General features: G+C 40.9%; 1 protein-coding gene across 3 annotated transcripts in view; it reads right to left on the bottom strand.

Annotated features, from left to right (window-relative positions):
* Nucleotides 1–23,724, bottom strand: part of CDK6 (cyclin dependent kinase 6) — a 248,240-nt gene that overhangs the window by 77,143 nt on the left and 147,373 nt on the right. For all 3 annotated transcript variants that reach the window (XM_070471667.1, XM_070471655.1, XM_070471664.1), the window contains exon 5: nucleotides 644–753. In XM_070471667.1, the coding sequence (XP_070327768.1) occupies nucleotides 644–753 (110 nt within the window). The remainder of the gene's footprint in view (nucleotides 1–643; nucleotides 754–23,724) is intronic.

Here is a 23,724-nt window from a genome sequence, read left to right as displayed (position 1 = left end):
CGAGCCCCGATATGCTCTTCAGGTAACTCTAGTCACTAGATTTTTTTTGCCTTCTAAGCAAAAATCTTTATTTCTGTAATTTTAATACCTCTGGTTCTAGTTTCTCCCTCTATAGCGCCTGAGTCTGTCTAATCTCTCCTCCAACTGACAGCATTTAAAGTATTCTGAAATGGCTCGGACGTCTCTCTTGTCTGTTCCTTTTCCGTCTAAACATTCTGTTTTGTCAACCCATCATCAAAATTTCCATATACATAACATCCCTGGTCCTCCTCCCGTGGGAAAGTCCACCTTGAGGCTATTTCTCACTAAAAAAAAACTCCATAACATGCTTCATGTTTTATTATCACCCACAGAAACAATAAATGTTAAGAACAGTGGAGTGTTCTTTCCCAAACAGAGCTTCCAAGAGCCAGAAGCGACAACCACACACAGCGACACTGTAAGGCCCCAGAAGTGATGCTGGTGCTGCTGGTCCAGTTCCAAGTCGGTTTCTGGACCGACTTGGAAGCGAGAGCCGGAGGCATGTGGATGTGGGTACCATGATCCTCCTTGAAAGAGAGATACCAGGCTGCCACTTAAATTATCCAAGACCCCAAACGTTTCTTTCCAAGGGAGACAGACAGAAACAAAAAGTATTTCTTACTTTCTACGAAACATCTCTGCAAATATGCAGCCAACGCTCCAGAGGTCCACAGGGGTGGCGTAGCTGGACTGCAGTAGGACTTCGGGAGCGCGGTACCACAGCGTGACGACCTGCAAGGACAAGCGGAGCGGAGCGTTACTGGGGTGATGGCCGTCGTTCCTGCCTCCCGAGCCGTCTCACACCAAGACTCGGTTTGGAAAGAACCCCTAAAATCTTGTGGGGGGACACTGAGATTGGAGCAATAAGTAACGTGGGCTCGTGGCTGACAGGTCAGGAAATTACATCAGCCCCACAACCTGGGTTCCCACCTCAGGCTCTGGGTGTCACTAGGATGGCAAAATAACTGAATGTCAGAAAGCAAAACAAAGACTTTAAAAAACAAGCAAACAAACCCTTACCTTAAAACTATGGTTTCTTTCTTAAGGGGCTTTAAAAAAACAATACATGTAAAACAGGTGATGGCAACGTGTTCAGCTCAATTCCCAGGTCAGCCATTTGGGGAAATTAGATGATTCCAGGGGCTGCTGGATGGTGTCCCTGAAGACTACAGAGCACCCAGGACAAGTCAAAACTACTCTTATCACGAGACTGCGGGGAATCAAAACAAAGCCCCTTCAATGCCACTCTGCTCAGAAAACAAAACACGAGGGACTTGAGAGAATGTAGAACCCAACTGCTTACAGCGTGTGGAGAAAGTCATCCAAAGCAAGGGACTCCCATATGGGAAGAATCCTGTTTTACACCAAGCAGTGTAATAACAGACAAAGCAAACACAACAAGCTGTTTCTGCAACGCTGAAAGGTGAGGAAATCATATCATTCAGGTTCTAGATTTATAAGAGCAAATAGGGGTTCAAGTGCTTCTTTTTAGCAGAAGTTCTATGGATGTCTGAATCGAAGATATATTCTTTCTTGTCAGGTAAGGAATTCAATACCACATCTATTACATAAGCATTTTACAATATTCAAATTCCTCTTATCATTACTCTGTTTTACCTAATTGTACTTTCATTGATGTCTATCTAAATTTCCTGATTCTGTTTATCTACGTTGATGCTATAGAACGTAATGCATCAAGACTGCAGTAGAAATTTTTGGAGAAAAAATGGCTGCCATTAATTTCCTTCTTTCCTTATATACACACTCCTCTCATTAGAGACTGGAGTTTAATTTACCTTCCCTTCTATCTGAAGTGGCCTCAGTGACTTGCTTGACCAACAGAATATGGTGGAAGTGACATCTGAGACTACCAAAGCCAGGTTATAGGAAGACTGATTACCTGGGCCTTTTTGAACGTTTGCTCTTAAGATGCTTCCTTTTGGAAACCAGCTGCTACGTGGTGAGAAGCCCACAGAAATGTTCCAGCTGACAGCCTCATCTAAGCTCTCAGCTGAAAGGCCATGTGAGCGAGCCGTCTTGGACACTGCAGCCTGACCAGTCACCCCAATAGATGACTGTGGTCCTGCCAACATGACATGGAGCAGAAAACTGCCCAGTTGAGTCCCACTAACTCACAGGGTTCTGACTGATAAAGAAATACGTGACTTAGTCACACACAAGACCACATCACTGGCTTTCAATCCTGACTGTGTACCAGGATCATCCATGGGGCTTCTAGAAAAACACATGTGTCTGGGCCTTATCCTGTCCCTAACTAACTTAATTAGATATCCATGGGTGAGGCCCCTGGAGTTCTTTTTCTTTCTCCTCCTCGTTCTTTTTTTTTTTTTTCCCTTCTTTTGGTTAAACTTCATTAGGTAACCCTAACCCTTGTCTAGGTTTGAGCACCACTCAATTATACAAATGTATCTTCCAGCTCCTGCCTTAATGTTTTTTGATGACCCTGTTCTAGTCTGGCAAACTCTACTTTCTGCTCCACTGGTTGAAATTCTGCTTCTCCTACAAAGCTCAGCTTTGATAGCATCACCTCTCTGGACCCACTGCTACTGAAAAATCGTACCTTGTAATATAGTTCTCGCAGAGTCAGACACAACTGAACTGACTTAGCACATAATGTTGTTCATAATATGGGTCATTCCCGGAGCCATGGGCCTGGTTTCACCCATCATTATGTCTATAAACGTCCATCATAGTGTTGAGCATGTAACAACTGTGTTTCAACAAATACCAAATTGATGATTTTAAGGCAATCATTCCTAGAAGATAAGTGGGCAAAATTCAACCCCCAAAGAGAAGGTATTCACTACTTTTGTTAAGAAAAGTGTCTGATTCTGGGCTCCAGTGTCTAGTTACATAATTTATTTCTGTATTACTAATATTTCTAGCTGGAGGAACATTTTCCTATTTCTCTAATACACTGTAAACCAAGGTGCAGGGGCAAACAGACCATAAAGTTCCAGTCCAGTGGTTTACAGATATACACAGATATTGTGAGATTACAAATTTATCTTCTCACTTCAGTTTGAAATAAAGTCAAACATATGAGATGAACAGTTTAATCTGAATATAGCATTATTTTAAGCTGTTTAAAGAGGCTGTGATTTCTGACTGATTACTCAGTCGAAAACACTTTAGTAGAACTATCTTCATTTTTAGTACTTTAACCAGTGATACTTATTATGATCATCAAATAAATGTTTAGACAGCTAAAATAATAAGAAAAATGTTGATACATGTAAGAAGTTCCTTTCGTTTCCTTTTAAAATGTAGTTACCACTCAAAATGGATAATGCATTTTTATCAAAAGCTTTTAAAAATGTCTGTTAATAATAACCATTTGACCATTCTCTTTTATTCTATTAATGCTAGATTAATTACATTAATAGATTTCCCAATATTGTACCACCCTTCTCTTCATGGAATAAAGCATTCCTAATCATGGTTTATTATTCTTTTATTTGACTTGGATTCTATTTGCTAATATTTATTTAGGACACTAACTTACACTGATCAATGAGACCAATCTACAGTTTTCTTTTTGTGTGTAATTTTTCATGTTTGTTGTTAGGGATATATGCAAACTGTCCAACCTTTACTATATTCTGGAATATTATAAACGGCATATGAATAATCAGTTCCTTGAAAGGATGCACTTGTAAAACCACCTGGATCTGGACCTTTCCGAGCAGTATGTTTTTAACAGTCTCATGACTTTCTTCTTGGTAATTAGTCTGTTCAGGTTTCAACATTGTTTTTAGTCAATTTTGGTAATGATAAGTAATTTCCCTATGAAAATCCTTAATCTATATTTTAAAATATATTGGCTTAAATTTATACAGTATTTCTTGTAATTATTTTTATCTCATTTATTTTTTTGGTTTTCTAAGAAAGGAAATCTCATTTTTTTTCTCTTTATATCAGTCAGGGTTGTTAAGAGTTTAGTTACATTATTTATTAAAAAACTGACTTCAAAATGTCCTTTCATTTTGGGAGGCTTACTGTTTTATAATTTATTGACTTCTACTTTTATCTTTTTAAATCCTCCCTCCTAATTTCTTTGTTTTCTAAAATTTATTTCTGAGTTGAAACTTGGATAATTTATTTTCACTTTTGATTAATGATAGAACATTTAGTTATATATTATTAAATAAACAATCCTCATTTTTGTTCAGCTTTAAACAATACATAATTTACCTTTAATTTTCTCTTTAAGAATAAACTAATACGATTAATTATTTAGAAAAGAGTTTTAAAATTTCCATATGATTAGATATTTACAGTTAACTTTTAATTGCTGGGTTATTTAATTGCTAGTCCTATTACATCATAGCCGGAGAACGCAACCTGTAGAATGTCTATCCTTTAAGACTATGCACATAACTGGCTTTTGTTTCATAGGATGTAAGAAGAGTACTTTGTTTTAAGTGTAAAGTTCTTTATTAATTAGTTTGTCTCACACAGATCGTTACTTATATTTTTCTATACTGTGTCAAACTGGAAGATAATTGAGTCTGTGCTTTCCTTCCCCCAGAATCTCCTTGTACTTCTAAGGGTTTCTGCCTCAAACACTCTGGCTTTATGTTTTAATATATGGAATTAATTACAACAAAATATTATTCAGATAATAAAAGTTTGGGTGACAGTAGACATAAAGTACAAAACAAATACACAAGTGCTTCTAAGTCAGTTATAAAATATGATGGAAAAAGGATCACGTTCACATAGTAACAAAAAAACGTGAAACACTGAGGAATTTTAAAAAGCAAGATCTGTATAAATGATGCACTATTATTGAAGAATATAAAATAAAAACTAAATAAACGGTGAGACAGACTATGACTAAGATGGGAAAAAGCCATATCATAAAGATAATTATCATTCCCGTATTTAACACAAAAATGTTAAGACAATCCAATGATGTGGGGGATTAACTTAACTTTGATAGTTAGGTGTCTCTGGCGGAATGATACTTAAGAAGAGCCAAAAACAGTTTGAGAAATTAGGAGGAGGGGGATTTGTTCTTTGTCACCAAAATATATTCTGAAGTGAAGTGAAAGTCGCTCAGTTGGATCCGACTCTTTGCAACCCCATGGACTGTATAGTCCATGGAATTCTCCAGGCCAGACTACTGGAGTGGGTAGCTGTTCCCTTCTCCAGGGGATCTTCCCAACCCAGGGATCGAACCCAGGGATCGAACCCAGGTCTCCCGCATTACAGGTGGATTCTGTACCATCTGAGCCACCAGGGAAGCAGGTACAGCAAATAAAACAGTAGGTGCCAACAGATTAAAACATGAATAAAGTCCAGAAAGAGAATGAAATGTTTACAAGGTGATATTTGTAAGATATTCTGATAGGTAGGCTGAATTTCATCTTAGAGTGAGACAGAAAATGCACTTCAACAGGTGAAAGCAAGACAACTGGCTGTCCATTTGGAAGAAAAGCTAAGTTTGATCCCTACTTTATACCATGTATAAGAAGAAAGAAACTATACTGATGAGAGATCTAAATGTAAGAAGCAGAGCTAGAAAAATGTATTAGAGGAAAACAGAAGAGGACCTTGGGATGTGGCGGCCTTTCTCAGCATGATGGGTGATCTAGAAGCCTGAAATGAAAAGATATACAGATCCAGCTACTTAAAACTGAAATCCTCTTCACCAAACACTGTAAATAAAGGCAAAGGGTGAATGACAACCTGGGAGAAAACATCTAAAACAAATTATATCAATAAAACAATACAAAAGAAAAATGGATAAAAATATGGAAAAATTCGAAAGAAAAAACTAGTAAAGATACTCAATCTCATTGAAAGAAAGAAAGGAAAAAGAATGAAAGAAAAGGAAGAAAGCAGAGAGGAAGGAAGGCTAACACAATCAGATAATACAACAATATACAATAAAGTAATACAATCAGCACCGTTTTTGCCTGATGGGCAGAAAGGACAGAATACCACTATTCAGAGTTGGCCATGGTATGGAAGGAAGGAAAGAAGGAAGGAACCCTGTATGTTTTAAATCGCAAACTGGCACAACCTTTTTAAAGGACAATCTGACAGTATCTATAAAATTAATAGTGCCTATGTCTCTGAACCAGAGGTCCACCTGTGGGAACTTATCCTATAGAAATACTCAGACTAGTATACAAAGACGTATTTGCAAGGATGTTTACTCCACAATAATTCCCAATAGGAGAATATTATTCAGTCATCAAGAAAGATGAGTTAGTTGTCATCCTGCTCATTCCTGTTCATATAAAAAGATATTCATGATACCACTGTTAAGTGAATAGGTAAGTTTTGAAGCAGTGCAAAATATTTTTCAATTTTTATTAAAGATTATGTGTGGGTGTAAACAGTCATTTATGCATACAAAAATGTCTGCCAGGATTCTATACATAGACATCTAGCTTTAAGAGGACAGCTGTCATGGAAACATGGCAATGCGGGAGGTGAAAAGTGGAAGAGAAAGGAGGGGCTGGATGACAATCTCAGAGGCACAAGGTCAGTCAGTTGCTGCTGGTAAGCACATTTTATAGCTGAGAAAACAATTTCAGAGAGGTTGGGTAATTTAGCCAGAGTCATGGAGCTGACACGTGGGCTTCTCCTGGACACTGATTTCAACCCCATACTCCTTCCTCAGCATCCGACACGGCCCCTTTCTTTCAGCATTCCAGACATCCACACATCAGCAGGCAAACATATAGGTTGCAATTAAAGAAGTGAAAGAAAAGGATTTTAAATTTTCTTTGAAATATTTTAACATGAAGTTTAAAAAAAAAAAATCTCAAAAATGCAGCTATCCTTTGGGGTTAAGTGATTTCCTCTAAAAAAAGGCTTCGCTTTTAACTTCAAAATTCACCTCGAAACCACAACAGTGCTCTGCATGGCACAAATGTATTCATCAAATTCCCATTTGATAACTTCAACGAAAGTTAAGATTTAAATATCTCTTTATTAACTCTTAGAGATTTTTAATTGGGCTATGTGTATGCAAATCATTGTAACAAGGTGAGAGGAATTAGATTCATTCATTGGGTTTATGTTTATACTCGTTTTGAACAATCAGCATTTATCTAAAGAGATATCTTTTTGGTTAATCCTTATAGAATTCAAATGCATGAATGCCAAAAAGTATGAACTATACATTTCTAGTTGATTCTCCAAGAAAATAACCCCAATGCTGTCTAGAACCTACATTTAAAATAATAAATGACTGTCTTTTGCAATAGACATAAATCTAACAATTATTCCCTATTTATGTAACATTATCTCATGTATCAAGTAAGCTTCCCTAGTTTTAATTTGCTAATACATGTGGCCGTTCCATTTTCTGACCCAGAGTCCTTCAATCCTCACTTTAAGTCACTGTAATTTTAAAATACCTGAAATGATGACAATTTCTGTAATTTCATGGGATTTCAAATACATAACTTCCAAGCTTCTGAGAACAAACTGTAACAAATTTCCCTGACATTAAAGTATAAATTCTGTTTCCTAAGGAACTATTACAGTTCTTTACCTCTAAAAACTTCTGATGGAAGACCATCTCACTTAAAACCAGTTTAAGTTGTAGGAAAGCAGATTTACTAATTTTTAATAGAAAGTTTTATACAGAATGGACAAAACTGATAAGAAAATGTTTCAAGGTTTTAGTGCATGAAGTTAACATAGAACACTTTCAACAATGTAATCAATTAATTTCCACTCACATATTTTCTAAGTTTAATAATTCTACATACCCTTAAAAACAAAATATAATGGTCAATTAAAAGACATGCTGTGGTAAACAATGAGGACAATGTATAAAGATCAACATTTAGAAATCTAAGACAAAGGTGGCTTCTAACAGTAACAATGAAGTTGTCTACTAAGCAAAGATAACAATAGGAACTATGGACAGAGTTTGGTGGTTGCAGCCAGCTGGAACCCAAGCAAATATGATGTTTATTACAATCATTACATGTATTAACAGCCTCTAGAGGTGCTGGATGGATTTGGCAACAGGAGGGGGAACGGAAGACGAGGGGAGTTCAAGGATATTTACACAAGTGGATGTATCTGTTTAAACTGCTTTGATCTCGATTCACAATTTTGTGAAACAGTTCAGTACAGTATAAGATAAAGGAGGGCCAAGGCCAACTCTGACTCAAAATACATGTCAGAGTAAAGCATTCTTACTTAATATTAGATTTTGCAGTCTAAAGACTTTCACCAAGATCCTGAAAACAAGCAGATGTGCTCTGAGTCATCCTAAATCTATGGCTGCGTGCTTATAGGGCAGCGAAGCACGGTAGGTATGCTGTGCTGGGCCCGCTTCCCTTCGCCTCTCTGCATGGGGGCCCCATTCTTGGGAGGTGGACCTGTGTCGACCATTTGCCTTCACCTCCTTACTGGGTTTGGCCAACGGGAGGCCAAGGCAGGAGTTCAGAGAGAAGGAGAGCAGTGAGGCTGAGTCTTTAACCCCGTGACTTCCTCCCAGCAAGGTGGTCCAGAGCGGGCAGGGCTGTCATCACAAAGTCAACGTCCTTCCCAGGCAGCCCACTCCACCCAACTCCAGTTAACTGCTCCCCATCACCCTTCAAGCCCGCGAATGAATGGTAACAGCTTGATGCAAGTAAGATTCAAGTTTGGACTATCCACTGGGCTTCCCCTAAACCTACTTCTTTGTAAATCTTGTCTCTGTAAAACAAACCTTCCTTGAATTGTCTTATTTTGAGTCTGCCATCTATTTCCTGGTGGGAACTGACTAACACATCCAGTTTGCTGATGAAGAAACTAATGTGGCTGGCGAGTTTTTCTCAGCTTTCTTATCTGTCAGAGACGACATGTAGACTGGATGACTTGTACAGGGACCTCTGTTAGCATTCTAAGAGGTCTTAAATGATGCAGCAACAGTAATGACTTTAAAAAACCATATATTGTAGAGAACCAAGACATCCTTGCCTGCTCTTTGGTTTACTAAGTACTTGTCGGGGGAAACAGCGTGGTGGTTCTTCTGGGGCCAATTTCAGTAAGTCTCAAATGTAAACTTCTGTAGCAATTTCTGAGAACTAAGGACAAAGTCCTTAGAATAACTCAGGATTTTTATACTGTCCAAGTGAAGGCTTTCTAAGTTGTTCTCTAAGCCGTTTATCTTCTTCACACCAGTATAAAACTTTCTGTTGTAAAGTTGTTGTTTAGTCGCTAAGTTGTGTCCGACTCTTTGTGACCCCATGGACTGTAGCCCGGCAGGCTCCTCTGTCCATGGGATTCTCCAGGCAAGAATACTGGAGTGGGTTGCCATTCCCTTCTCCAGGGAATTTTCCCAACAAAGGGATTGAACCCAGGTCTTCTGCACTGGCCGGTGGGTTCTTTACCACTGAGTCTCCAGAGAAGCCCATAAATCTCTCTAGTATGTCTGTTTCTTCCCTCCAAAAGACATCCACACTTTTGCAAAGGGAACATCAAAATAAGTGGTAATTTCACTGACTCTTCCTAAAGGGTCTCAAAATTCAGTTCTTCAAAATCATACATTTAAATTAAGAGACTATAAACAATCAGAATTTTAATTCCTTCCGACCCAGTCTTGTCATTGTAAGGCCAATTAAATGGAAAGCATTAAAAGAGTACAATGCCAATAAAAGTTAACATACAAAGTGCTTTCAACAAATAATAATAACAGAATCATCTCCACTAGACACATTTATAACCTAAGGGCCAGAAAAAGATGTTCTGGTGCATGACAAAAAATGGCCGAAGTCTACACAAAAATGTTTCCAGATTCTTGGAGTTGAGCATTGAGCCAACAACACTCGGGGCCTCTGCGGTGCGTCTGCTACCAGCAGGAAGGCTGCCTGTCCTTCCACAGCCGCAGCTGCCCAGACTCACTGGGGACCAGCCAGTGGGGACCACCTCTGGCTCTCGTGCAGATGTACTGGCTTCCAACGACCTGGTCACTGCTTCTGTGGTTCTCTCTGTGGCATATTCCTTCCCGGAGTCTCTGCTGGTCTGAATGTTCACAGATCACTTCCTCCAGGAAGCCTTTCCTGATCTCTCAGCTGGGGGTGGTTGCTCTCCCCTGAGTTTGCATTGCACCGTTTATAGCTCCTATTTTCCATTAGAGTCATTCCATTCATCGGCCACAGTGTATAGAGAGTGTCAATGCATGGAAGGTGCTCACTTATTATCTGATGACTGGACACAGAAAGAACCACAGGGAACTTACTCCTGGGGTCAGTGCTGATGGTAGACAGAGGCAGTCCTCTACCCTGGAGAATATAGGGACAACAATGTCTAAAATAACCGAGGACCTCTGAGAGTCATTCTGCATTTTTATTTCTTTATTAAATTAAAAAAATTTTTTTGGCTGCATTATGCAGCATGTGGGATCTTAGTTACCTGATCAGGGATCAAACCTGCAACCCCCCTGGCCCCCTGCATCACACACATGTAGTCTTAACCACTGGGAAGTCCCACTCACCGTGTACTTTTAAAAAAGGAACTGTATCTAAGGAGGGAGGTGGGCTGAACTTCATTTGATTCTGAGAATGTGTCAGAAAACTCTAAAGGCAGTGGCACAAGGAAAGGAGCTGAGCCCAAGGTGAAGGGAACCTTTGGAGAAGAGGCACTCTGCAGATAGAGACCTGTCCTGCGTCCTGCATCCGAGGGGGACAGTGACCCTCTGAAGGGTGAATGAAGGTGAGGTCAAGGACCCAGGCTCTGACCTTTCATGATATCAGTGGCACTGACCCTCTCTTTCTAAGCCTTATACCTCTCTCCCATTTTGCTCATGTCTAAGCAAATTTACTTTTAAAAGGTGTTATTTTAGACATCAAGTCTTTAAAGGTCCAAGTGAACTTCAGTTCATCATGTATACTCTATGAGAGCTACCCTGTTATCCTGGACAGGGTGGGTCACAACCAGAAGAGCAGCAAGTCAAATCAGCTGGCTGAAGGAGAACTTGGGGGCGGGGTCCCCGTGACTTTCCAGTAACCCCTTGGCCATCTCTTGCCCAATCAGTCTCTTAAATAACTGTTTTCTGGACAGGGAAACCTGGCATGCTGCAGTCCACGGGATCACAGGCAGACATGACTGAGCAACAACAAGGATGGTCTTGGGCAATTGCTTTCTTAATGTAGATGCACAACTCCTGGGGAGCATCATAAAGGATGCCCCTCAAGTCCAGAATTCTGACGTACACATCCAGCTGTCTCCTGGACGTCACCACTTGGCGCTCGCATGTTAAGTCACTTCAGCCGTGTCCAACTCTTTGCGACCCCACCGACTGTGGCTTGCCAAGATCCTCTGTCCATGGGATTCTCCGGGCAAGAATACTGGAGTGGGCTGCCGGGCCCTGCTCCAGGGGATCTTCCTGACCCAGGGATCAAACCCACCTCCCTTACGTCTCCTGCATTGGCCGGTGGGTTCTTTACCACCAGCGCCACCCGGGAAGCCCCTGGTACTCCCATAGGTACTTCAATTCTATAATGCACACACTGTCTTTCCTCTTAGATTCCCTCTCTGCAAGTAAAGTCACCAGCCGCCCAGGTTCCTTCCCACACAGCCCCACTCTCAATCAAGTCACCAGAGCCTGACAGTTCCACCATCAACTGCTCCCGGTCACAGCAGCTTCCTAAGGGGTCTTCTCCCACCAGACCGTCTCCCACTCTGGCCTCTCTTCTGCATCTACAGCTGTGCTCACTCCATTCCTCCTGAAAATCCTTCCACCATTCTTGAGAGCCTTCAGGGTCAAGTTTAAGTTCAACTTATGATCTGGCTCCCACTCTCTCTCTGGCTTTATCGCCTGCCCCTCCTTCACGGGGAAGCTTCCTCCACCCGTTCAGTGGCTTTATGGCTATACAAACATGCGTGCCATGTCATGCATGCCTCGTGGCCTTCTCATAGATTGAAATCCTTTCTCTGGAAAGTTCTCTCTCTCATGACTCCATTCTTAATTCCTGTGAGTCTTGCCCTGCCCGATCCTGCCCAATCACATGGAAACGCAGCACTTATCACACTGTATCCCATTTACTGTGTTCTCACTGCCTATGCAGTGTTTAGTCGCTGTGTCATGGCAGACTGTGCGACTCCGTGGACGGTAGCCAACCAGGCTTCCCTGTCAGTGCGGATTCTCCAGGCGAGAATACCGGAGTGGGCTGCCATGCCCTCCTCCAGGGGATCTTCCCAACCCAGGGATCCAACCCCAGTCTCCCATACTGCAGGCAAATTCTTTACCATCTGAGGGTAGAGGCTGTTGCTAAGTGGACTTCTCATTCTCGCCACCTTACAAAGCATTGTGCATATGAGGTTTAAAAAAAAAAATGTATGTTCCACTTGTCTCGTGCTTCTGATTAAAATATATTACCCCCACACCAACCGGAATGCTAAGATAACTACTCTCTTTCTTTCGTTCACTCATTTTTTTAGAAAACTGTCTTTTACTATTTGACTTTTCAAATATGAAAAATAGTATGTACTGTATACTTAAAGCATAAAGAATAATAAACTAAAAACCTAAGGAACTACAAAAAAAATGTATGTTTAAAAAATGCAAGGGTAGCCAGAATGAATAGAGGGCTCCAGGATTAAGAGGGATACCCAGGGCAGACGAAGAGGTTTCTAATGTAGTAGAAATTTATAGGGCTTCCGTGGTGGCTCACTGGCAAACCATCCTCCTGCCAACACAGGAGACGCAGGTTTGATCCCTGATCTGGGGACATCCCCCATGCTGAGAAGCAACTAAGCCCGTGGGCCGCAACTACTGAGCCTGTGTTTCAGAGCCCACCAACTGCCAACTGCTGAGTCTACATGCTGCAACTGCTGAAGCCAGAGCACCCCTGAACCTGATCACCCCTGAACCCGATCACCCCTGAGCCTGATCACCTCTGAGCCTGATCACCGCAGAGCCCGATCACCCCAGGGCGTGATCACCCCAGAGCCCGATCACCTCTGAGCCCGATCACCCCTGAGCCCAATCACCCCTGAGCCCGATCACCGCAGAGCCCATAGGGCCCGATCACCGCAGAGCCCCATCACCCCAGAGCCCATTCTCTGCAATGAGAAGCCCGAGCACCACAACCAGAGAGTGGCCCCTGCTTGCCTGCATAAAGCCCGAGCACTACAACCAGAGAGTGGCCCCAGTGATCACCCCAGGGCGTGATCACCCCAGGGCCCGATCACCCCAGGGCCCGATCACCCCAGAGCCCGATCACCACAGAGCCCATGCTCTGCAATGAGAAGCCCAAGCACCACAACCACAGAGTGGCCCCTGCTTGCCTGCATAAAGCCCGAGCACCACAACCAGAGAGTGGCCCCAGTGATCACCCCAGGGCGTGATCACCCCAGGGCCCGATCACTGCAGAGCCCGATCACCGCAGAGCCCGATCACCCCAGGGCCCGATCACCCTAGAGCCCGATCACCGCAGAGCCCATGCTCTGCAATGAGAAGCCCGAGCACCACAGCCAGAGAGTGGCCCCTGCTTGCCTGCATAAAGCAAAGAAGACCCAGCACAGCCAAAAATAAATAAGTAAAATTATTTAAAAAAAAAAAAGAAAAGAAATTTACAGACCGTGGTCATGTCTCCATGCCCACACGAGGCATCCTTAGAGTCCACCGACATTATCTCTAATCAACAGATGACTTTTTAATAAAGTGTGAGGACCATTTTATTTTTGGAAAATGAAGTTTTAACATGCCTGAAGGGCCCATGTTTTCCTTCAGGCGGTATTGTTTAAATTTCATCCTGAACTTGTGAAACTTAAAATAGTTACTACTCACTAAATGTCTTATTATGTTTCAAGCAACAAACGCACTCTCTTTTTAGAAGTACAGTATAGTGTAGTTTTGATTTTGACACTGAACAATCACACACTTGATCTCTCTCTGCCTTCACCATAGAAACCAAGCAAATATTTGTAGACATTCCTTCAACCTTCACAGATAAGTAGAAATGAAAATTATTCTGCACACAGGATATGGCAGGCTCTAGAGCTCATCACTTCCTTTTAAAGGTTGTTTTAACACTTAAGAAAATCTATATGCTTTGGGAAGCCTCATCACCACTCAGACTTGGAAGTAAATTTACAAATTGACTTTTTATGATGAAAACAGCTGCATATCTCTTTTAAGTCCATGCCTTCTTCCTCATTGGTGACTGTGTTCATTCTTAATACAGGCTGCATGTAGAACTATTACATGAACACTTGTAGGTTATTTGGTCAGTGCAAGTGATTAGGGAAATGGATGCACAGTTTTAGGACCTACGTTTAGGCTCAAACAGTCTTCAACATCTTAAAATCTGTGGACTCTACTTTCCTTAATTGGGAAGAGTGTGGAGTTTCTGGGCTGGAGGGAACTACCAAGGTATAGCTCATTCTGAAAAAACCACTCTCCCCAAAGTTTGTACTGACACACCTTCATCTAGAAGGTTCACAGAGATGCATGCTAACTAACTAGTCTGGGAAACTGGCAATAAACATAAATTCTCCAGAGGACTCCAGAGTTTCCACTATATTTTGTGCTTTCCCTATTAAAGGCAAGAATTAAAGAAAAAATATGCTCCCAAAGATTAGGATGTTTCACGCTGTTCATTTAGCAAGATTAAAACTGCAAACAAAAAAGGAGAAGGCCACAAGGCTGAGGACTTAGATTGCACCATTAGGAATTCTGGTTAGAAAGAAGGAAGTATGCTCTGACAAGAAGCACTGTTAAACGGCAGACGGATTACAGCGGGATTTTGTGTTATTTTGTGATCTCTTCTCTTAAAAGCTTTCACTTTTATCCCATCTAGGGGGTGAAGAAGCAGGTTAGGGAAGGAGGGAAAGAAAACATTCGCAGAGCACAGAGAACGTACAGTCCTGTGCCAGATGGACTTCACCTGTCTGCTTGGAGCCTCTGCAGGTTAGTGGTATGGAGTCAGTATCCGTGACTATTTTTAAAGATAAGGAAGCTGAGACTCCAGAAGTTAAGCAACTTGTCCAAGACCCAATCAACTAGTAAATGGTACAAGTGAGATTTGAAACAAGGTTTATCTGATTCAGGTTGACTCTCCTCAGTGTAGAGAATGAATAACCTTGGGTCTTTTCTTTGTTTGCTTTTTGGTCTGCCTAATTCTGATTTTAAATGTCTGTATTTGTAAAACAATCATTTCTGGGAATTCCCGGGAGGTCCGGTGGTTAGGACTTGGTGCTTTCTACTGCCATGGGCCCCGATTCCATCCCTGGTCAGGGAACTAAGATCCTGTAAGCCATGCTGCACAGCCAAAAACAAAAGCAACAAACACAAAAGCAAAACACCCCCCCCCCCCACAACAATCATCTCCATAACAATGTGAGTTAACAGGAAAGCTGACTAGAACAAAAGACAAGTTCCCCCCCATGCACCCCCTCCCCAGGGTAATGATACCCAAGAACAAAAGAAATGTTTCCCACCCTCCTGCCCCTCCCCCCACCCAGGGGAATGATACCTCAACGGGTTTCACCAGGACGGTCACCAGTTGAGGGTTCAGGATCGTGGATGGAGGGTGGGGAAGGTGTCCCTAGACACAGTGCTCTGGTGTGCTGTGATCACCAAAGGCAAGTTCGCTGTGTCCTCCCAGAACATTCCTTCTCCAGGGACCATGGCAAAGACATTCCCCTGAAACTTATTCTCCTTCTGCATTCCCTGTCTCTGCAAATGAAATCCCCATCTAACCAGTTCCCCAAGCTAGACTCTGTGGCAGACTCACCCTCATCCATTTATGCCGACACAGCTGAACAGTGGGCCTTCTTAACTTGATAAAACAGCCAAATGCACAGCGTACTAGGGCTGTGGAAACCAGAGAACGGAAAACGCAGTTTGGACAGCCTGGATACTACCACCCACTGTTTCATTCACATCACTGGGCATACAATGTTTTCAGATTTGAAGGTTCAATGTAACCGTATGGACATAACATTGTTCTGGATTTTACGGTCTGATTTTCAAATTACTAAAAAGGAGCAAAGATGGATAGGTATAATATGCCTTTTATTTTCCCTTTCTTTCCTTATTTTCCTTTCTTTCCTATGCTTAAAGAATTTTTAGTATCTTATATCTTCTCTGCGAGGAGGGGAAGGAAAGGATCATCAAAAGGGAGGACAGTTCTTTAAATACTTCTAAAATACAGAATTTATTTGCTCTTGATGAGCTGCAAGGCTTCTCTTAAAATTGTCTCAGTTTCTAGGAAGAACCACACTAATACCAAGGACTCACCAGTATTTCTAGGTACATCCGCTATCAGGAGAGAGAGACATGTGTGAACATGAAAACCAGCGGAAGGCTTCTCACCTATGCTCAGGAGCTCACGCCGCACATGTGTTCGGGGCAGTGTGGTTGCCGCATGCAAAGACTACTTGAAAGGAAAAGTAACTCTCCAGTCTGGGTATAACTTGGCTTTTACCTCAGAGCTAATTCAAAGAAAGATGACTTTTCCATTTATAAACATTTCAAAGAATGTTGCTGCTTTCTAGAAATCTGTGGCAGGTAAGCTTCTTTTATCCTTGAAACTGTTAGGGCTTTGATAAATGGCCTAAGAAGTGATAACCGTGATATCTAAGGAAAAATGCAGATTACAGAACAATTATAATTATTCTTTAGCTACTGAAAAGTAATCTTAAATCACCATTTTAGCTGCTTAACATATTGAGGACCCTGATATATGGCAAAAAGCAGGGCCATAAATTTCAGAGTTTACTGAGATATATCAATTACTTCTACCTTTCGGTTTATAGTTTATGGGCTGATGTTCCGGGTTTGTGTCCTCCCTTGGCATCTAATTAAACCTGGAACAACATGTACTAGATTTATGTAAGATGTCTATGCTTATGTATGGAATCTAGAAAGGTGATACTGCTGAACCTATTGGCAGGGCAGCAACTGGAGACGCAGACATAGAGAAGACTTGTGGGCGCAGTGGGGGAAGGGGAGGGTGGGATGAATTGAGAGGGCAGCATGGAAATACACACTTTATCACTGTTATATAGATAGCCAGTGGGAATTTGCTATATGACTCAGGGAACTCAAATCAGGTGCTGACAACCTACATGGTGGGATGGGGTGGGAGATGGGAGGGAGAGTCAGCAGGGAGGGGACAGGTGTATACCTGTGGCTGATGCATGATGATGTACGGCAGAAACTAACGCAATACTGTAAATGAAAATAAATGAATTAAAAAAAAGAAATATATGTTGGTTTTCCAAAGGTTGTTAATGGGTGAAATCTCTGTGCAAAAAAGATGGTAAGATATAAGCTCAAGGAAAAAACAAAGTTGGCAGCTAAAAGGTAGAGTGTGTCTGATACAATTTGTTTTATGTCAAAATCTATTTGTCTTCCCCAGAAAGCCTCAGAACAATTTCTATAATAAAGTTAATTTCATAAAAAAAAAAAAGATGCTTTCTGTGAAGCTTTCCAGAACATTCTGAGAGGCTACTGGCTCTATATTCCACACCTCTCTTACAGCCCCGGCTGAGGTGTGATATGACCACAAGAAACTGTTTCCATCTCCATCACCCTGACAAGACTCAATGGCAGCATTGGACCCTAGCTACCTTTGGATCTCCAAAGCCGGGCCCAGTGTCTGGCATACACCAGACACATTCAATGACTATGTTACATGTAAGACCAAGAGAGAGGCTCTTGCAAATTTTCCCCCAAACTACAAAAAACAAGACAAGACTAGGGGGAAAAAAAAATAATACATCTGTTTTAGATTATTCTGAAGATACAAAAGGTGTTTCACATTCATAAATAAGGAAGCAGAATCACATCTATACATCGTACCTTAGAGGAAATTTCTCATAAACAGCAAATAAGTTTTAGCTACCTATTGCCATCTCTCTCTTTCTCTCCGTCCCCTGAACCCTTAGATATGTACACACCTAGGTAACCACCACTCAGACCGAGATACAGAACATTTACATCATCATAGAAAGTGCTCTCTGTCCCTTCCTTAGTCAATACCATAGTATCATCATGGATGAATACTGCTGGGTCTTCTTGCACTTCATATAAAAGGAGTCATGCAGTTTTTGTGTCTGGCCTTTTTTTTTTTTTTACTCAACTTAATATGTAAGTTGTTTTATTAACAACTTGCTGATAATATCAGTAGCTTGCTGTTCATATCAGAAGTTTTTTCCCTGTTATTGCTGTGTAGTATTCCATTGTGTCAACATGCCAGAACTTATTTAGCCATTTTTTTTTCTTTTGAAGGGTGTTTTAGTTCTTGGTTATAGTGATTAACTCACATGGTGAATGAACATTCTGTCATGAGCATTTTTGTGCACGTCTCTTATCGGACATAGGCACTCATTTCTCTTGAATATATACATCTATCTACTTGTCTGTCTTATCTATTGAGAGAGGGAAGGCATATGGTCAGTAAATACTACAAAACCGTTTTTCCAAGTATAGTAGCTGAACCATCTTATACTCCCACTAGGAATGCATCAGAGTTCCAGTGTCTCCACTTCTTTGCCACCATTTGATGTTCCCAACCAGTCAAGTTAGTGTGTAGTGGAGCCTCTTATACTTTGACTGATAAATTTATAAGAACATAAACTTCCAAAACATTATAATATAGTCTGTATTTACTAAAACCCTAACTTGAGTCTTTGAAATGGCAGAATCAATAATGACATCTATCATTTGTGTGGCTCAATAGACTAAAGACGATTTTTCGCTTTTGCTCTTGCTAACTGACTTTCAGCAAATTCCCAACTCTTTAAGCATCGGCTTGTGCTACTCTGGAGCTGTAAAACTATTTATACAAAGTTCTTGACAATGTGGGTACTGAGTAGGGAAACTACACAGAAAAGTAGTTTGAAACGTCTCTGCCAAGATTCTAAGTTAAAATATTAATAACGTAAAAGCTGTAGAAGTTGGTGGTGGTTTTTACTAGATTTCCTCTATGAACAAAATGCTGAACCATCATTATACAGCAGAGTGGCACCTGTCAGCACACAGTCCTGCAGCCGAGTTAAGGAGCAAACTCGAAGCCCCTGGCCCCTGCTACCACATTCCCCTCTCAAGAGGTCACGGAGCCACTTTTCCTTCTGTGGTGAGCCTGCGTTCACATTCACTCTGGCATGAAATTTAAACACAGGGAACCATGACAACTATTCTGGGGGTGAGGGGTGCACTGCCGGACAATAATCAGTGTACATGTGGTACCGTTTTCCTTTGTTTAGAAACCTGAACAACTGGAAAAATTATTTTCTTCACTTGCTAGATAAACATTTGCAGAGTGCTACTTGACGGCGGGCACTCTGCGATAGTGAATGAACCTCGGTTCCTGCACTTACAAGGCTTTAGCGTCTGACTGATTTCAGAAGTGTAGTGAGAAACACAGGAAGGAATACTGTGACTCAGGCCAGAAAGACACACACAGCATCTGTGAGATCTTACATTCGACTTCAAAAACAGACTCAAGCCATTCCATCAATATTTCCCATTAACAGAATCACTTCCAGTAAGAGATGAATATTGATAGTATCTTGGAGGAAATGAGGAAGGAACCTATTTGGTTATAGTGTTAAGTCCTGATTATCTATACTCCTGTTTCCCAAAGGGAATTTGGAAGACAGTAGTGCCAAGATACGTTTCATCAAAAAGATCCTGCATGCCACAACAAAGAGTGAAGATCCCGTGCCATGACTAAGACCTGACATAGACAAATAAATAAATACATACATAAAAATATTTTTAAAAACAGTTCTAAATAAAACAAATTTGGGAATATGCTGAATTCACTCTCCTGAAATTCACATTTTAACCCCGGAATATTAGAGGATCTGAGAAGTTCTACATTTTAAAAAGAAATCTATTTAATTCAGCATTTACTAAGTATTAATGAAGTGTGCCTACCCCCCCCCCCCCCCCCGACCACTATCATATAATACCTATCACTATCCTATAGAATTAGAGATCCTTGGAAAATGCTTTGAAAAGCAATAGTCTAAGACAACATCCGGTGTTAGGAGCACAAACAACCCAAAATAAGTTTGGAGCGTAAGTTTGGAGCGTATGCTTGCACGCAACTTACTGTTCTTAACTAATGCCATCCTGAAAAATAAGAGCTGGTGTAGCTTGCTTTAAGCAAGCAATGTAAATGAAAAGCTGGTTTTGCATTGAAAATGAAGGTATAAAAAGAAAATATAAACTGCAAAAAGATTGCTCAGGGCTTTGATGTAACCATCATAGCACTGACTGCTACTATATAAGTGGAGATGGTGGGGAGGTCCTGCTATGTCTGTATTAACTATACTAACTATATTCTGTACTACACATGTGCTCACATTTAGAAAGTGGGTATTTCGAATAAGTTATTTACCTTCAATTACCTTTTTATGGTAAAAGTAGAATGGAGAAAAAGTTCTGGTTACTTAAACTTTCTGGCTCTTGGACACAATTTGGGAAGGAGTTTTTAGTTGCATAATATGTTGAAGTTCACCAACAGGGTCTGAGACTCCAAAGACAAATAACAGACAATGCCTGTTCTGGAGGGGTTCACAGTCTAGCAAGGCAAACATAAAAAGAAATACTGTAATACAGTGTGGCTGAAACTACAGTAAGAGCTACATGGAGCTACATGGAGAAAGCTCTATGGAAACACCAATGACTTCATCAAAAAGAATCAGTGATTTATTACTCCTGCATTAAAGTATGCACACTGTCTGTATATAATAATATAGCTGCAATCAAGAAATTGATAAGATTTATTAAGCATCTATTACATTATATACTATAAATATGCATGCCAGACTTACTTAAGTGTCAAATTACTACAAGTCTCATAGAATTTCATATTGTTCTCAAAAGAAATATAAAAAACCCCTCAGATTCTTGTGCGATTTTATACCCAGAATTTGAGGGAGTCAAACAAAAGTAGCATTTCACACTTTGGAGAAAGTCTAAGGCAAAGAACACCATAGGCAAGCAACCCCTGGGATCTGTCATCAGAAATATACTTATTACATGCGTTCATTCATTTCATAGTTAGAACCAGCAGAGGGAGTAAACCTCTTCAAAGGGAAACCTCAAGTATATACAAAGAAATAGAAGACCTGAGATGTAAAGAAAGCCTTTGACATTTTTAAAATTTCTGAAATGTAATACAAGAGAACAATAAGCAGTCATTGAAAAAACTGAAGGATGTCAAACTCTTGCTCCCATGAGACTTACGGGACTGAAAGTCTGAACCATCCCATCTGAAAGCCTTGGCGATAGGAAACACATTTTGCAGCAAAATCGAACTCGCTGACATTAACAGGAAGGACCTTCAGTAGCACATTTGCTTGTGAGTCAGAGGTAAATGTGTGCTGAGTCTCACTCCCAAGATAAGTCTATATAAACCAACCAACAAAGGCAGTACCGTTCTGTCTCAATTCCCAAGACTGAGAAGTTGCTATTTGTGAAGAGAATGGAGCCTCTACCTTGAGATACCTGAATCCTTTGTGACTGTTACAATAAATTCATTTTTTCATGGAGCTACAAGGCATCCTATGATTTTTCCTATGGGGAATATTGTGAGAAAAAGTGTTTATTAATGAAAACCAGGCATTTTTATGCACTGGTACCTCCATGATATTTTTTTGTCATTGCTCTTTACAGGGTACCACATTGATTGGAACTTTTTATCACATTTACCATATTATACCAGACTATAAACCTCTCAAGCATAATCTTTCTCCTAATATTGCATACCCCTACCACTCAGCACTGAATTTCTTACACAGAGGTCATGGACAAACAGGGTCTGCTGAGAATGACTTACAGGAGTTTTGAAAATAATAATAGCAACAGATGTGTAGAACAGTCTTTTGGACTCTGTGGGAGAAGGCGAGGGTGGGATGATTTGAGAGAATAGCATTGAAACATGTATATTACCATACATGAAATAGATGGCCAGTCCAGGTTGGATGCATGAGACAGGGTGCTCAGGGCTGGTGCCCTGGGATGACCCTGAGGGAGGGGATGGAGAGGGAGGGGGGAGGGGGGTTCAGGATGGGGACACATGTGCACCCATGGCTGATTCATGTCGATGTATGGCAAAAACCACCACAATACTGTAAAGTAATTAGCCTCCAATTAAATAAATTTTTAAAAAAAGAAAATATTAATAGCAATCTGTTTTGCTCAGTCCCAAACTCTTTTTGTTGTTGTTGCTGTTACAGGATATATTTTCTCTGTTCTGTTGCTTGCATGAGAACCTAAAACATATAGAGATAGGCGATATTTGTTTTTCTTACCCAGGTTACTGAACAGAGACACATAGACAGAGACATGGGGAGCCCAGCCTTAAGACCTGGAAGGCAGGCGCTCAGAGGAGGAGCCCTGATGTCCCAGGTTTCCTGATCAGCACTCCACCACCTTATTCTATCTGTCCCGTCTCATATGCCACCAAGTTCTTTAAAAGGGGAATACATGTAAATCCATGGCTAATTCATTTCAATGTATGACAAAAACCACTGCAATGATGTAAAGTAATTAGCCTCCAACTAATAAAAATAAATGGAAAAATAAAATAAAATAAAATAATTAAAAAAAAGGTCTACTAGCCAGTAGCAAAGGTCACTGATGTGTTCCGAAACAGGACTCTTTTTTCTCTTGAGCAGCTTTGCCAGAAGTAACTCCCCTGGTGGCTCAGATGGTAAGGAATCTGCCTGCAGTGCGGGAGACCCGGGTTCAATCCCTTGGTCAGGTTCAATCCCCTGGAGAAGGCCACAGCAACCCACTCCAGTATTCTGGCCTGAAGAATCCCATGGACCACGGTGTCACAAAGAGTTGGACACGACTGAGTGACTAACACACACTTTTCTTTGCCAGAAGACTGTCTCTGCTATTAGTTTTTAGGAAGGACCAACTCTGGTTTATTTTTCCATTTTACACTTTTTTACCCCTAATTCATTCATTTGTATTTCAAACATTATTTATTCTTGCCTCCTGATTCATATAGACATTTTTCTAATTAATTAATCATTATGCACTTCAACAATGTTTCTGTTTCTCATGATGGGTACATTCATCTTTAGAAAACAGTAAATTCAATAGATGCCTATTGAAAAGAATTCCTTTTCTTTTATGGTCCTTGGATTGATGCATTTTACATAAAAGCATTTAGTACTCTCAGTCAGCCTCCATGTATAGCTTTGGTCATATTGTCAGCTTTGATGGAGAGCTCACTGTAGCAATGTAGAGTCAGTTGAGACATGTTAAATATGCAAGAGAAAAAGAGAATGCTATAGGAATTGAAACTTATCACAGTAAAACCAAGGCATGACAAGCTGATGAGCTAAAGAGTTGAAATGCCAGTCACTAGACACCTTGGGAATAAGTAGGGACCAAGATTTCATGTTACTTCCTGCTCAGGGTACAAAACATCTGCTCATAATCACTTCTGCCGACTTCAGCCTGTGGAGGTACACCCATGGTGTCAATAGCAGCAGCGGTGTACCCAATGCCCACCTGTGGTTGTCAGGGAACTCACCACACAGTACAGGGCCTACAAGGCTAGATGGAGTAAGAGAAACAGTCCTGGACTGAAATCTGCAGACCTGGTTTTAGTTCCAGATATATCAGTAATTAATATCTGTGTTTTGTCTCAAAAAAAAGTAATTCGGTATCAATGGGCCCCAGGTTCCTCTACTATAGGGGTTTCCCTGGTGGCTTAGACATTAAAGAATCTGCCTGCA

Source organism: Odocoileus virginianus, chromosome 1, assembly GCF_023699985.2.
Source record: "Odocoileus virginianus isolate 20LAN1187 ecotype Illinois chromosome 1, Ovbor_1.2, whole genome shotgun sequence".
In the NCBI taxonomy this organism is placed as follows: Eukaryota; Metazoa; Chordata; class Mammalia; order Artiodactyla; family Cervidae; genus Odocoileus; species Odocoileus virginianus.
The sequence above is the reverse complement of the archived record's forward strand: the minus strand, read 5'-3'. Positions and strand labels throughout refer to the sequence as shown.